This window comes from Leptonotus elevatus, chromosome 1 (assembly GCF_054856555.1).
Source record: "Leptonotus elevatus isolate MCC_2025b chromosome 1, RoL_Lele_1.0, whole genome shotgun sequence".
Lineage (NCBI taxonomy): Eukaryota > Metazoa > Chordata > Actinopteri > Syngnathiformes > Syngnathidae > Leptonotus > Leptonotus elevatus.
The window spans coordinates 14,627,871-14,644,341 of NC_141239.1; the positions used below are offsets into that span (position 1 = coordinate 14,627,871).

At 39.3% G+C, this 16,471-nt stretch overlaps 1 protein-coding gene across 2 annotated transcripts; it reads left to right on the top strand.

The window, feature by feature from the left end:
* Positions 1–801: 801 nt before the first annotated feature.
* On the top strand, positions 802–15,728 carry LOC147180987 (endophilin-A2-like). Of its 2 annotated transcripts, XM_086082086.1 has the most exons (9): positions 802–1,086; positions 7,184–7,252; positions 7,343–7,559; positions 7,777–7,910; positions 8,975–9,133; positions 10,149–10,252; positions 10,789–10,922; positions 11,302–11,340; positions 12,863–15,728. In XM_086082086.1, exons 1-9 carry the CDS (start codon positions 1,042–1,044, stop codon positions 13,051–13,053), a joined length of 1,092 nt encoding a protein of 363 aa, XP_085938212.1. In that variant the 5' UTR covers positions 802–1,041; the 3' UTR covers positions 13,054–15,728. The 2 variants fall into 2 exon arrangements, with proteins under 2 accessions (XP_085938212.1, XP_085938221.1); XM_086082095.1 differs by lacking the exon at positions 11,302–11,340 and having other exon boundaries at positions 803–1,086.
* The last annotated feature ends 743 nt before the right edge of the window (positions 15,729–16,471 follow it).

The window sequence follows — 16,471 nt, forward strand, 5'->3', positions numbered from 1 at the left end:
GGCATACACCAGGTTTAATTAGAAATGGCATTTAAACAGTCCTGTAATATTTTGACATCACGAGACCAGAGTAACACCACAGAACAGTGAAGGCAGCAAATGCAGCAAAGATAGGTTACTGAAAGAGTCATTGAAAGGCATAGACGTGGGCATCCTTGGAAATTTGCATGGATTTGTGAATTTTGTTATTTGGATTCATGTTAGAGCAAGTTTATTCAACATTAGGTCACATATATGCATTTTACAAAATTATAGGTCAAATTAAGTTAATCAATCAAGGTTAAAGTGCATTATATAGTTTCACCCGAAAGTCGAATACATAACTTTCAGTGAGCTGTCTAACTATAGATTCGGATTTAAAATATTTATTGTCATTGTCACAAAGGAACAACGAAACTTCGATTGGAGCATCCATACAGTTGGTAAAGTGCAAAATCCCAGAAAATGAATACCCATAAAATTAATTATTTATCCATAAGATAGGCACCAAGTTGATTATATGAATACACTAGCACTTTCTATTGCTACAGAAACTGTCCAAAACTATTACTGGTAGTGTAAATCAACATATCAATTGTTCATTTATTAGACTTACGGTAGGCCTACTCACACATTATCCTATTTTTATTTTATTTTTTTTACTATTTACAACCATATATGCACTTATTTTAACCACTTGGTTTATCGTCAAAAACATAAGGTTGTGATTTTGCGGGGAAAAAAACAAGTGTCTTTTGAGTAGTGAAAGAATGAAAGTCATTTTAGATGGTTGAAAAACGAACCTGGGAGCGCGTCAGCAGTTGACCCACTTCTTCGACGGCCCTGGAGCCTCCCACAACAAGCCGGAGCCAGGAAGCTGCGGTCGCCAAGGAACTGAAGGAAGTTTTTTAAGTTCCACATCTGCCATCCAAAATTTGAAGACGTGGTACTCGCTTGTCTGCTCGCTAGTGCTTGCTAGAGCGCTCACCACAACTTCTGCGTTTGCCGCTTCATAAACATTTTCTCCCTGTTGAGGTCCAGCGGACAAAAGAGACTTGCACGATGTCCGTCGCTGGGATTAAGAAGCAATTTTACAAAGCCAGCCAGGTAAGAGCGCGATGATTTTTCTAATTTAGCCGCTAGCTAGCTAGCTAGCTTGTTGGCACGTTTAAAAAAAAAAAAAGACAATTAAGTTTACGTTAGCCCCAAGCTAGCTGGTTGAGTAAATAGCGTCAAATATGTTACGACAAACTCGTGATAAAACGTGTTTACATGTGTATAGTCACAAACAGCATGTTGGCTAAAGGGCGTAAAGTGGTGTTGGAACGAAAACAAACTTTTAAGGTATTAAAGGTCATAAAAAAAACAACTCCAAGTTGACTTAGTGCTTACGTGCAATTTATTATTATTATTATTTTTTTTTTACTATTGTGCATTTCCAGTCATTTTTAACGTTTTCTGAAAACTAGAAACAATTTAACAAACATTAAGAGTCCAATTGACTCCATTCACCCTTGATTTTAGTTGAGTGAGAATCTTGACATTAATAACAAAAACACAACTTTTTGCAAGCACATGAGAATTTTTACAGATATTGTAAGAGTAAATGAAACAGGGTTTTAGGCAATTACTGTATGTTTTTGGCTAATGTTATGTGAAATTATGTTGTAGGCTGATAATATACAAAATAGAAATTAATGTCATTGTCTTTTAATCATAAATCATGATCAATTCTATCAGATTTGTGGTGATACAGGCTTAATCTGAGGACGTATGCTAAAGAGATTTAGCAGAATACTTAGCCATCTGGCCAACATTCTTCTAAAGTAGACCAGTGATAATTGGTATTTAGCATTTAGGAGGAAAAAAACTTAATGTGAACGATCACTATTTTATCTGCTTTTCACTGTGGAAAAAAATGCCTCACTAAATCATAACTCCTTTAAACTCATCACAACCGAATCAGAAAGATGACCAGATTTTAACCCGTTGTCAGGCAAATGCCTTTAACAAAATAAGATGGCTTTCTGTTTCCCCATAAGAAATACGAAGCGCAACTAAAAACAACATAACTGGCAAAACCGGTATGCTTTGAAGGCGCTTGTTTTGCAAGTCACTGCTACAGCCCAACATGTGATTGGCGGGCACGCTCAACTTGATGGGAGTGTCAATCCTGCATGACGACAACTGGAATCTTAGTTATGTCAATAACCCGCCCATACCAGTTTCACAGTCCAGTGGGCATAGACGTCATAAGCTTGACAACTCAGAAATAAAAGCAGGCTAAGGCCAAATGATTAGGGATGTCACCAATCCCCATCACATTTTCTGCTATTAGTTGTCATAAGAAGCTAACCACTTGTTTTGCTGTGATTAAAATTTTGTCACAATGTTGCAGATGTAACAGGCAATCAAAAATGCCATCTCCGATCAAGTGGGCTTTCACAACAAAAATAAAGATTCCCGGATAGAAAGCAGGATCCCGCCAGCTGCTGTCATGCCATACCAGTACAGTATATTGTGTTTAACAATAATACTTTACTGTATAGGTGTATATGTAACTGGGGATGAAAAAAACAAAGCAACAATGCAGTAAGTACTGTATTTGTAGCACCTAAGCTAATTAAGCTAGTCACTACGGCAATGAGAAAAATTAAGAAACTACCCTTGTTTCTTCAGTTTCCTGTTTATTTTAAATTCCTAGTGCAACTAAAGGTACATGTGTTTGACCCAATATGTTGACAACAAAAACATCTCATAAAAGTGTTGAATTTAAGAGCTTTCCAAAAGTTTTCTCAATAATCGCCAAAGGCCACTTCACAAATTCTTACATAAATACCTCAGGCATTGTACTGCCAAAAAACTGTGCTTTATAAGCATTCACTGTTTCATTTTGTCTCGTAGTCACTTATATACTTAAGTGGCACCAGACATTAAAAGGATACTTGAGTCATTGAGCCATTTTCAGCATTTTTACCTGTTTTCTAGGTTTGGTCTGAGAGCTGAGCCATAATTGGTCGTTACTTATTTCCTCAGCACAGATGATGTTATCTTCAGTCGACAGCAAGTGGCAAAATTAGTTTTAAAGTTTTTAATTGTTCATGAAAAATAATGAAGCACATTAAGTATAGACAAAATATTATCTTCTTACTGTTGAAAATGGCTCAATGAGTCAAGTATCCCTTTAAGATGAACAAGACATTGGCCTAACTGTACATCACTTGTAAAACAAAACAAACAAACAAAAAAGCTATTCACTGTTGATAATTAAATTAATAAATAAAATAAAGAAGTAAAACATTTGACTTAAAGGGATACTTTACTTTTTTTTTTTTTTTTACAGCATTGAAGAGTTTATATTTCTTATGTAATCATTTTGAAACGTGAATTTCCATGCACATTTATTGACTTCAAAATGATTTTAATAAATGTACTGTTCCATAATTATCAAACATATGACAGGACAACACACAACCAGAATTAGTATAGAGTTGCCTCTAGTGTTGATCCTGAAATGAATAGGCCGCATCGTTTGAAAGCAACGGGACCAAATAGGCCTTAAGAGCAATATGTTGAGCATGGTATGTTTTCAGGCACAAAAGGTAAAAAACAAGCCAGCTGTCACAACAATTGTTCACAACGTGCACTACGGCAACACGCCGCCAAACACTAAAGGCCTACTTTAAAATAACAAAGCCCAATCAATAATGACATGAACATCAAGGCTTTGTTAGGCTTTTATTTTGAAATTGGCCTTGCAGTGTTCCAGAAGTGTTCCACCACATTGCACAGGATGAACAGACATTGGGACGGCTAGCCTGACGTCCATCTTTTCGACTGAAATTACCAAATTAATTCAATCATCAATAAATAAGATACACGAACAGTAATTGTGACTGTGGTCCTCCCGTGTCTACCATGGACTTCTTAAAACATGCATCCGTGATAGAGCCTATCCCAGCTGGTTTCGGGCAGTAGGCGGGGGACACCCTGAACTGGTTGCCAGCCAATCACAGGGCTCACAGTGACGAACAACCATTTACACTCACAATCACACCTATGGACAATTTGGAGCATTCAATTTACCTGCCTGCATGTCTTTGGAAAGTGGGAGGAAACCGGAGTACCCGGAGAAAACCCACGCAAGCACGGGGAGAACATGCAAACTCCACCCAGGAAGGTCAAAGCCCGGACTCGATCTCACGTCCTCTGCACTGGGAGGCGGACGTACAAACCAGTCACCCACCGTGCCCCCCATTTGTATAATATAATTATTTGTATTTAAAATTTATATAACAATTTATTTATCTTATTTATTAGGAAGGGCATCCGACGTAAAACTTTAGCCAAAAATATGCAAATCAAATATATGACTTCCTTACCGGATCGGTCGAGTCCCGGGTTGACAACGACCGCCATCGGTGCTGTTGACCTATAGGGTGCCGGTGGAAACTGGATTACTGTTGGTCGAAGAAGGAGAGGAGGAAGGTGTGTTTGTAGGTAGAAAGAGAAGAGAACACCAAGAGTCTAGAGTAGGGACTTTGAATGTTGGAACGATGACAGGAAAAGGTAGAGAGCTGGTTGACGTGATGCAGAGGAGGAAGGTGGACATACTATGTGTTGACGAGACCAGGTGGAAAGGGAGCAAAGCTAGAAGTTTAGGAGCAGGGTACAAGTTGTTCTTGGTGTAGATAGGAAGATCAATGGAGTAGGCGTTATCGTGAAGGAGGAGTTTGTTAGGAACGTCTTGGAGGTAAAAAGAGTGTCAGATAGTGGTTAGCCTGAAGCTAGGAATCGAAGGTGTGCTGATCAAGGTTCATAGTGGGTATGCGCCACAGGTAGGATGTGAGCTGGAGGAGAAGGAAAACCTTTGGTTGGATCTTGATGAAATGATGGAGAGCATCCCTAGAAGTGAGAGAGTTGTCATTGGACACGTTAGTGCAGTAAACTGAGGTGATGAGGAGGTCATGGGCAAGTTTGGTATCCAGGAGAGGAACGCAGAAGGACAGATGGTGGTTGACTTTGCAAAAAGAATGAAAATGGCTGTCGTAAATACTTTCTCCCAGAAGAGGCAGGAACATAGGGTGACCTACAAGAGTGGAGGTAGGAGTACACAGGTAGACTACGTCTTGTGTAGACGGTGTAATCAGCAGGAGATCAGCAATTGCATAATAGGATAGGGATGGAAGTGTGTTGACAGATGCCAGTAGTGTGATGGGAAGATGGAAAGAGTACTTTGAAGAGTTGATGAATGAGGAAAATGAGAGAGGACGAAGTGTAGAAGAGGTGACTGTTGTGGACCAGGAAGTAGCAAAGATTAGTAAGGATGAAGTGAGAAGGGCATTGAAGAGGATGAAGTGTGGAAAGGCCCTTTGTCCTGATGATATAACTGTTGAGCTATGGAAGTGTCTAGGAGAAGTAGCAGTAGAATTTCTGACTTTCAACAGGATCTTAGATAGTGAGAAGATGCCTGAGGAATAGAGGAGAAGTGTTGGTGCCCATTTTTAAGAACAAGGGAGACGTGCAGATTTGTGGCAACTACAGAGGAATAAAGCTAATGAGCCACATAATGAAACTATGGGAAATAGTAGTTGAAGCTAGACTGAGGACAGAGGTGAACATTTGTGAGCAGCAGTATGGTTTCATGCCAAAAAAAGAGTCCCACAGATGCAGTATTTGCTTTGAGGATGTTGATAGAGAAGTACAGAGAAGGTCAGAAGGAGCTGCATTGTGTCTTTGTAGATCTGGAGAAAGCTTATGACATGGTGCCCAGAGAGTGGTGAGGTGTGCTGTAGGCGTGACGGAGGAGTTCAAAGTGGAGCTGGGACTACATTAGGGATCAGCTCTGAGCCCCTTCTTGTTCGCTATAGTAATGGACAGGATGGCAGACAAGGTTAGACAGGAATCTCCATGGACTATGATGTTTGCAGATGACATTGTGATCTGTAGTGAGAGCAGGGAACAAGTGGAGGAGAAGCTAGAGGCGTGGAGGTTTGCCCTGGAAAGGAGGGGAATGAAGGTTAGCCGTAGCAAGACGGAGTATCTGTGTGTGAATGGGAGGGACCCACGTGGAAGAGTAAGGTTACAGGGAGAAGAGATCAAGAAGGTGGAGGAGTTTAAGTATTTAGGGTCAACAGTCCAGAGCAATGGAGTGTGGAAAAGAAGTGAAGAAGCGTGTGCAGGCAGGCTGGAACAGGTGGAGAAAAGTGTCAGGAAAAGAAAGGAGGCAGAACTGGAGGTGGCAGAGATGAAAATGCTGAGGTTCTCTTTGGGAGTGACCAGGATGGATAGAATCAGGAATGAGTACATCTGAGGGACAGCACATGTTAGAGGCTTTGGAGATCAAGTCAGAGAGGCCAGACTGAGATGGTTTGGACATTTCCAGAGGAGAGATAGTGAGTATATTGGCAGAAGGATGCTGAGTTTCCAAATGCCAGACAGAAGGAGGAAGACCAAAGAGGAGGTTTATGGGTGTAGTTAAAGAGGACATGAAGGTAGAAGGATGCAGTGGACAGGGTTAGATTCGCTGTGGCGACCCTTGAAGGGAACAGCCGAAAGGAAAAGAAGAATGATTATTATTATTCTACATAATCTATATGTTATTATTTATTAGATGATAGATTTTTATTAATATAAACAAATGTGTAGAGGGAGGATAGTTGAGTGTTAGTCGCCTCATATGACACATTATCTGATTTTTGTAGTGAATGCTCCTTTCATCTTTTTATTTGTATTCCCTTCCTACATATTGTTGAGCCATATACTATTAAATGGCCAGGAGACAGATGTACTCCCGCTACATAGAAAGTTGCATTGTCTGTTCAACTGTTATTTTCATATTTCACACAAAAATATACCCCAAAAACTCTGTATTACTATTACTACCATTATTACTACTACTGATGATGATGATGATGGTATGGTAATAATAATCATATAATTTATGATATATTTATTTAAAAATAAGTCAAATTGCTACATCGATAAAAGAAAAAAATCGCCAATAAAAAAAGACAATCAGTTGGATGAATTTATGGATTCTTTTTTTTCCATATTTTGTCTCGTAAGATTTGCTGATGCTGTGCGTGAAGTGTTTTTGTGAAATTTAGAAGTGGATTTGTTGCTGTGAAATTGTTTGTTGAACTCTTAAGATGAAGAGCATATTTCAGAGTATGGGTACAGTTTTGTTCCTTTGTGTTTTCAGATGGTGAGTGAGAAGGTTGGCGGTGCAGAGGGAACTAAGCTGGATGAAGACTTCAAGGACCTTGAAAGGGTATCACAATCATTTCAAGATGAACGAGAACCTAGATTTTTGCACATGTGCATAATTAAGTGGCTATCCCTTCCAAACCTGTGCCTCCAGAGAGCAGATATTACCAGCAAAGCAGTGGTTGAAGTCCTCACCAAAACAACAGAGTACCTCCAGCCTAACCCGGCCTACAGAGCCAAACTGTCCATGCTCAACACGGTGTCCAAATTCCGTGGGCAGCTGAACAGTCCTGGCTACCCGCAGTGCGAAGGCCTGTTAGGAGAGTGCATGGTCAAATACGGAGGGGACATGGGCCACCAAAGCAACTTTGGTAAAGAAATAATAAAAATAAAAAGTTGATTATTTTGAATAGATTTTTTTTTATTACTTTTAGGAGAAAATGATTGATGATTTTGTATTGATAAAACCAGGTACTGTTTTTAGCACCTTGTCAATTAGGGTTCCAAACATGTCTGGCTTGATGATAGCACAAGGCGTCACTGTGACCCATACTTTACAAAGCTGCATTTGGTACTTGTTTCCTCCAGGGGGTGCTCTCGTGGTTATGGGAGAATCAATGAATAAATTGTCAGCCATCAAGGACAGTCTGGACATTGATGTAAAGCTGAATTTTATTGACCCGCTGCAAGGAGTCTTTGAGAAGGACATCAAAGATATTCAGGTACAAGCACAGTAACTATTTTAATAATCAATTAATCATTTAGAGACCTTGTTTAATATGAGTAGTCAGAATTTCAGCCTCTAAGGCTTAGAGGCTGAAACTGAGGCTGAGGTGGGCATCGAGGGCCGGAATCCTGCAAGTTTTGCATGTTGCCCTTCTCCAACACAGCTGATATATGATCAGCTCATCAGCAAGCTCCGCATAAGTCTGATAACGATCCTGTTGATTGGAATCAGCTTGTATTGGAAGTGAGAAACCTCCAAAACCTGCAGGACTCCGGCCCTCGAGGACCGAGATTGCCCACCTCTGCAGTCTAAGCAGTAAATACTGTTTGATTTCATTAGTCCTTCATGAATGCAGGCTGATTGTCTTTGTGTTTGATCAAAATAAGACATTTGCACACATCTGCTTTTACTTTGGGAGACGATTGACATTTTTGCCTGTTTTCTGGCAGATGTTATGAAATAGAACTGAATCATAATCAATTTGTACATTTTCTGCATTGTAAAATTGAAATAATGTCCTGTTTATGTATAAATTGATGGAAATTAAAACATGTTTTTCTCCATCTCAGAGATCAATTTATCGAAAAAGTAATAAATGGATTAAGCGATTATTAAAATAATTATTTGCCGCCCCAAAACACAGGAATAGGTAAGCCAGTGCATGTGAAAGCGACACATTGCAGTCTTGTATCTGTACAGGCATAAAAAATCAATTGATGACTACGCTTGTCACGATACCAAAATTCTGCCTTTAATACCATACCTGCACAACGTACCTTGATACCGATACAATGTCACAGAAACACCTCAAACATAGGTAAAAACAGTGATATCATAGATGACAAAACGTAGAAATTTAAATTTATTCAGACCAACTAATATAGGACGATGGATTATTTTTGTAACCATTTTTTTTTCATGCCCTTTTATTCTGTAGTATAGTCTGAAGCAGGCACACTTGGCCTATATTTTTCCAAACTGCACAGAAGTACTGGCTTTAAAATACAGCACATGGTGTTGTCTCATTTTTCTACCATTTTAATCCTTTTACTGTATCAGCACCATGTGAAGAAGATGGAGGGCCGCCGCCTGGACTACGACTATAAAAAGAAACGTCAGGGTAAAATTCCAGATGAGGAGATCAGGCAGGCCTTGGAGAAGTTCCATGAGTCCAAAAACTCTGCTGAGGGTTCCATGTACAACCTATTGGAGACTGACGTGAGTGGGCAGTTGACTAAATGATGGTTGTATATTTGTTTTACACAAAAAATGCTGTTATTTATAGTAGGTTGACTCTTGTTTATTTTAATCAGGTGAGGCTAACTGTTGCTTAAAGATGTATTAACATAGTTACAAAAAGTCCAGATGACCATTCAGATATCATTAATGTAAGTATTTTTTTGTGTACTGTACAGAAGAAATATATTTGATAAAGCTAAGTACCATTCAGTTAATACACTCACAAGACGCAACATTAGATACAGTACATCTGATTTCAGATCAAGAGCGATATCAAAAATTCTGCTTTTGCAAAGATAATTATGCTAAAAAATTTTGGGGGGGCGATAATGTGACTGAACTTCCTTGATCAATTATGGAGAAATTTAACTATCAAACAATTATTTATTCAAATAACATTTTGAATGGGATGAGAGAGTCTGAATGAGTTTTAATTATGTTTTGGTTCCAACATTGTGTAGAATAGATTTTGCTTCCTAGAGGAGTTCCCCCACAGCTGTCATGTACAGCGGAACCTCGGGTTTCGAGCGATCTGGTTTATGAGCAAATCGTGTAATGCGCAAAATTTAAAAACAACCTTGATTTACCATCTGTTGTCATCTTGGCATAGACACGCGGAAGGATTTGTGTTTTTTCTCGTCACTCATTGACAAGTAGGCTGTTGGATTGTTGTGGTTTTTGTACTTAGACCTCACACCTGCTCCTAAGAAACAGAAAACTGCTAGTGATAGTTTCAGGAAGCTCTTTCCTTGGCTTGGGGAAGAACTTGTTGTGCTTCTTCTTGCACTACCCCATGCACTTGGTATATGCCAGCTGATGTGTCAAATACGGTCTGCTTTTTCATTTTGTTTCGTTTTTGACTTTGAACGGGCAACATTGTGAGCTTATCTATCCTGCTTTGCTGCTTTTTTTCAGTTCAGATTTAAGATGGTTGGATTTTGACATATTATCAACAAATAAAGAATACTTTGTCTTTCTTTTTGTTGTTCTGTAGGTGGAGCAGGTGAGCCAGCTGGCAGCTTTTGTCGAATCCATGCTGCAGTACCACAGAAGTGCCACAGAGATTCTGCAAGAGCTTTCTGCTGAAATGACAAAAAGGTCAGCTCAGTGACTATTTGTGGAGCTTGATGTGTTGAGTTGATTTTTAACTTCTTCTTTTTTTTTTGTATGTTAAGTGCTATATAAGAGACTATTATATAGACGTATATATTATATAGACGCAGAAACGATTGATATTTTTAAGAGGTGGCTCAAGGCACACTTTTTTAGTTTTTAACTGTTTTTATTTTGTTGTCTTTTAGTTTTGGTTCCTGAGTGCCTTTCCTCCCATGGTTTCTCTGTGCCCCGCCGCGTGTGTGTGTTGGGGGGGTCTTTTTATTGTATTATGGATATTTTAATTGTTCAGCACCTTGAGTTGCATTTTAATGCATGAAAGGTGCTATATAAATAAGGTTTGATTTGATATAAATTAAGTTTGATTGATAACGTTTTAATAGTCTTCATTTTTAGTGATTTATATTATCTATACATTTTTCTGCTATTTAAACTGCTGTTAAGTTTATTTAGTGTGTAAAAAAGTGTACATGAATGATAAATAACTAATATTAAAATAATTATTGTTTATGTTTACACAGAGTTGAAGAAAGTCAATCCCAACCAAGGCAAGTGTACAGACCCAAACCCAGGCAAAGTTTTGACTATGGAGATACTGAGGAGTCCAACGGCAGTTACACACCAACTGCAACAAGCCCTCCAGCTTACTCTCCAGGTACATGTTCTCGTATAAAGTGTTTCCCTACATCACGGTTCATCACAAAGGGTTTTTTACAGTATACATATATGTTTAGTTTAGTTTATGCTTGACACATCCATGTTCTCTCTCCCACAGTCACAATGCACTTTCCAGCCATGTATTTAATGCCAGTAAAACACACTCACACAGAAGCTGCTGTCTACCACAACCTACACTATGCTTGCAAGTTTACAGTATGTTTTAGACTGTTTTGATAAGTGTAAATGTGTTCAAAGTTTGTGGGGGAGGTAAAAAAGTATTGTGTGATTACACTCATTTGCGAGGCATACTCCTAGAGGGCATTTGTTTTGTATGACTGATGTGCCTTTCCCTTTGCAACATGAACAATATCCAGGTCCGTCTTTCCCGAGGACTTCCATCAAGAACAGAGCGCGTGAGTGAGCCAAAAGATGAGAAAGCCTCGTTCATTCATTGTGCGCCCTCATTTGCACATTGCAAGGCAGAAAAGTGTTTGCTCGTTGAAGGGTGCTGTTTGGTGCCCTGCATTCAATCTCTGTGGGCGACACAACACGATGGGGCTTGTCAAATGGGGACCAATTAGGCTGCACGGACATAATGTAGACTCTTTAGGAAACCACCTAACTCATTCTTGGTTTTCAAGACTTACAAATTCTTCTTTTTTGTCGGATTGTATGTATCTTTACTAGAAACTGTTTTTTCCTCATCAAAACCTCCAGCAAGAGAAAAAAAAAAAGGCCTTCTATAAAATGAAGCAGCTGCTTTTACCTAGCTTCTCCAGATCCAAATTTAGCATAACAAATTTAAACCTGATCTGATGAGTACTGACAGTAACACGTGTCTGAACTTGTTAAATTGAATTGCTGCCAGTATGCACCAGATCCAGATGAAATTTAGTTTCACATTACAACTGATCCTGCAGAGCCAGTTCCCAGCCAATGAAGGTCTCATTTTAACTTCCAAATGTAAATTTAGACTTAATTTGCTTCCAAGCAAAGCCTGTAAACACCCTTGATGGAGGTAACAATAGTGCTTTGTATATCGTCGCTGTCAAACAGAATCCTTACATGTCCAAAACAACTACTTTCTAGGAAATTAAAAAAAGAACTCCATCTTGCTTCAGTTATAAAACACTGCATTGTTCAAGTTGTTTTTTAGATTGCTGTCATATGCTGTGCTGTTGCACGCTAACATCAACACAACACCCCAAAATTCCGCTGTGCTTGAACAGTGCCAGCTGTCCACATCAAAGTCTGCGCTCATGTCAATCCCCCAACTAGATTAAAAAAATATAAAATAAAATTAATACTTCACAGAAACAAACAACTGTGGTTCCATCATCTTCCAAACACATATTCAAAGGTTTTAAGAGCCACGAGTGATGCAACAAATAAAACCATGTGGCGAAAACACATCTGTATGTAAATGTGCCTTCTAAACTGAAGCATTACAGCAATCAATTTTTAACTATTTTCACTCTATTGTTTAAATAACATCCAGACTTTAAATCTTGAAGCAACATAATGCTGTGCGGCTCCCGCAGTGGACAAGTTTCAAAGCACCTTTTTTTAAGACAGTTAATAGATTTGTTCTCAAGCTATTTTGCTAATAACAGATGATATGGGGCCAGATCAATCTTTTTTTTCTTCTTCTTTTTTTTTATGAAATTGACCAGATTTGGACATACAAGGTTTCCGCCCGACAGCGACGATATGCAACATGTAGGTGCAGGTGTCAAACTTCAAACAGTTTTACCTACAGCATTGTAGGCTTTAACATCTAAGGCTTCTATTCCAGACTGCGACACTCCTGGTGGAAACATGCCACTCACGCACAGCTTCTAATGAAATCTCCTCCAAGTCGATACTAATCACATTAGGCACAAATCTGTCAAGGTGTTCCTCAGCCTGACATTGTTCCTCTTCGTCTCATTTCAGCGGCCGAGCCTTGCTGTAAAGCGCTCTACGACTTTGACCCCGAGAACGAGCACGAGCTGGGCTTCCGCGAGGGGGACACCATCATCATGGTCAGTTACATTGATGAGAACTGGTTTGAGGGGAAGCTTCGTGGCAAGACGGGATATTTCCCCAACAACTACGTTGAAGTGATCGTTCCACTGTCACACTGAGTGCAATGCGGCTGAATCAAACTGGGAATGTAAGGAGGAGGAATTATTCACTCAAGCAACATATTTGTGGGAAAACTCAACATCTCATTATGAGGGCCTATTTTGTTATCCCCTGGAATTTGGTCGGAAAGCATTGTGTACATTTTCAGATGTTTTTTTTTCTTCTGTTTTTTTCTCAAAATAAGGACCAAAAGGCTTTAAGTTAGAAAACCAATGTAATGTTTGGGTGCACTTACAGCACTTCCAAGCCTCAAACCCGCAATGCACCTGTGCACCTTTTTCACTACTCCGTTATAACTTGATTTTTTTTTTTCAGGAAGCTTCCCCAACACTAATAAGTGCACCTACTTTATTTGAATTCTCACAAGTTTATTTGAGGCCGTTTTTGTTATTAATATAACAAGTCATTCCCCCTTGCTGGCATTGTCATGGAGGTCTGCCTTTTTTAGACAATACGTTACTGCCATCTAGTGTTGTTCCTGTTCATGGTTTGAACTATTCTCATCACATGTTGACTAAACTTAGTGTATCCCTTTTTTTGAGCCTAGGCATGTATCGAAGGCCAAAACTTGATCTCTGATCTAAATCTTTTACTTATTTAGAAAGAACATTTTTGCAGAATGCAATTTGCAGAAATCCTGTTTATCCTATTTAATAAAAATCCTGCAGATATAGCTCCTTCACAAAATGAACATACAACGAAATAATAATGGATACATGGGGCCAGTTTAGTGTTAAATTGTTCTATCATTGTGTTGCTGGTATGGATACTGGTAGATGGAAAACAATTTTATTAAATGAAAACAATTCTCATCTATTAGATGGTATTGGACAGTTGTTGACGTTCACTATATATCTAGACTGCATAATCCAAACAAAACTGATGTTAAGAAACAAAAGAACATGGCAGATCATGTGTAAAGCATTTTAAAGAGAAGTCAACCCGGGAAAAAAATCTTAACAATAATGTTCTATGCACCCCACTAATCATTCACAGCATTCTGTTTAATATTGTGTTTGTGGAATATGAATTGAGCAGCAAAATCTGCCTGTTTTTATCCATCTCAGGGGGCGGCCATTTTGCACAACAGTTGCTCGGGGCTCTGTTAACAACCAATCACGGCTAAGCTTCAGAAAACAAGTGAGCCGTGATTGCTTGTTACTTGAGCTCTGAGCTACTGAAAATAACATAACTGAAAATTTCAGTCGACAGCAAAATGGCCGCCGCTGAGATGGATAAAAAAAATTGCTGGAATTTTGCCACTTAACTCGTATTCAACAAACACTAGTTTGGCTACATATAAGATTATTGTCAAGAATATTTCTGGGTAAACTTCACCTCTGAATGCGTCAATTGTACGGTTCATCACAGCTCTTGTATTGTGTCATGTTTGCACTCCTGTTCCTCCTTCTCTGAGTGGATGCCTAACAGCTTCCGTTTAACAAAAAGGAAGTGCAACATAATGCCGCAAAACGTAAACTTTTCCAAAGAAAGGAAGAGCTTTGCACATTTTTTTTGTCTAATGCATCCCAACCATGGCTGATATTTGAGATGGATGGTAAAAGTGTCATACCAAAGCCATTAGCATGCAGCTCCTGAATTTCCTCAGGCTCGATTGATGCTGCTGGCAGTGTCGCTTACAATGTTTTCTGGGCGCAGAGCCAACTGTTTGTCAGTGAATCGTCAAGATGCTGGACACGCTACAGCCTTTCTGTATTTTAACATTTAACTAGAAGCATGGAAATTGCCTTGATGTGTATTGGGTCAAACGCTGCGCCAGACCTGACTGATAATGCATCCTCCATCTTTTTTTCTCACTAATTTAAGCAAGTCCGGTACACAATAGCTGTTTTCACTTCCAGTTATAAGAAGGCTATCAACTGCAATGGTCGTTCAATTCCCCAAAATGCCGAATTTTTCCTGTCGGCGCTGATACACTTGTTACTGCCCTGCTCAACTCAGCCATCACTATTTTGAGCCTTGAGTGGAAAAGACAGGTCTTTTCAGGAGGAAAGACACACAGCAGTGGATTATGCCCTCCCCCGCTCGTCTTTATTCACCACCTGCCCCCGGTGCCCTGCCCCCTCTCTCATTATCTGCCCCCATCCCAATCCCATGGTGCCTTTTGGAGCTCTGGAATAATCTCGCTGTAGCTGTATATGCATCTAAAAAAAAATAATTTTGCATTCATCCCTGTGCTATTCGTCTTATTTTGGAGGCTTGGTGGCGGGGGTTGTCTGTGCGGAGGAATGACTACATGGTTCAGGTGTGTGTTTACATGCCTCATTACACTAAATCAAAGGAGTTGAGGAGGAGGAGTTTAAGGCTCAGATTGGAAAATGTTAACGATGAATAATGTCATGGAACAAAGGACTTCAGTGTTTGTGTGCTGCTTGATCAAGGCCCTTAAAAAATGCACCGTTAATGAAGGAAGTGTTAAAGTTGTGTGTGAAAATGTAGCCACTTGCATGCGTCCTTATCACTATCTGTCTTAAATGTATTCATTTGCTGACTGTGACACATCAGGAGACTAAAAGAGGGATTATCCAGGATTATCTTGAGGATATGTGGATTACCTCTTTATGATGTTTGATTTTTGTTTATTTTATGTATTATATGTAAAGGGGAGGAGGCTGTCTATTTGCTTATTCAAATAAATGTTGTCATACTGCTACCTGTTTCTTGTTTCAAGTCTTACATCATCTTGTCAGTTGTCCCACAGTCTAAGGTATGAGTATGTCACATTTGATTAGTTAAAGCAGCATAGGAATTTGCATGTTATCCGGGTACTGAATCTTCCTTCCACATTGCCGAAAACATGCTTAAAGACGCTAATTTAATCACTGATTTCTGTAGTCTTTCATGGAAGAAAATAAGAAATATGACAATGACCGAACCGGTAACATAATCAGTTTCAAAAAGGTTGACAAGAACATCAATCACCCCCCCCCCCCTTTTTTTATCACTATATTTAAAAAAAAAAAAAAAAAAAAAACTCTTCTGTAAAACACTTTAATGCATAAATAAAAATTATTTGATTAACCAATTGAATAATCGAGTCAAAAAAACAACAACAATCAATCGTGACAGCACTAGTGAATAGGAAGGTTACTCCAGCACTGCCATGTCTTCTCAGGCAGGAAGTGCTGGATGCTCAGGGTATTGTGAGCAGGAGTGTTGTCATAGTGAAACAGCCGTGAGTTGTTTTGCCACAACTATCATCTCTTCTAACGCACTGAATGAAGCAAACGTTGCAGGATTATTATTTTTTGTGTGGACGAGTTGGTTGGGCATCTGGACCAAACTGTTTTGTGATGCCAGTCCTGGCAGTTTCCAGGATGTACCCCGCCTCTCGCACATAGTCAGCTGGGATTGGATTGCCTGTGATTTTAATGAGGGCTAATGTAGGACTCCAGA

Bases quoted from the DNA above. Each gene is read 5' to 3' on its own strand.
- LOC147180987 (XM_086082086.1), top strand. From the start codon at position 1,042: ATGTCCGTCGCTGGGATTAAGAAGCAATTTTACAAAGCCAGCCAG. The intron at 7,560-7,776 runs GTAAAGAAATAA...TGTTTCCTCCAG, and splicing joins GGGCCACCAAAGCAACTTTG to GGGGTGCTCTCGTGGTTATG. The intron at 7,911-8,974 runs GTACAAGCACAG...TTACTGTATCAG, and splicing joins AGGACATCAAAGATATTCAG to CACCATGTGAAGAAGATGGA.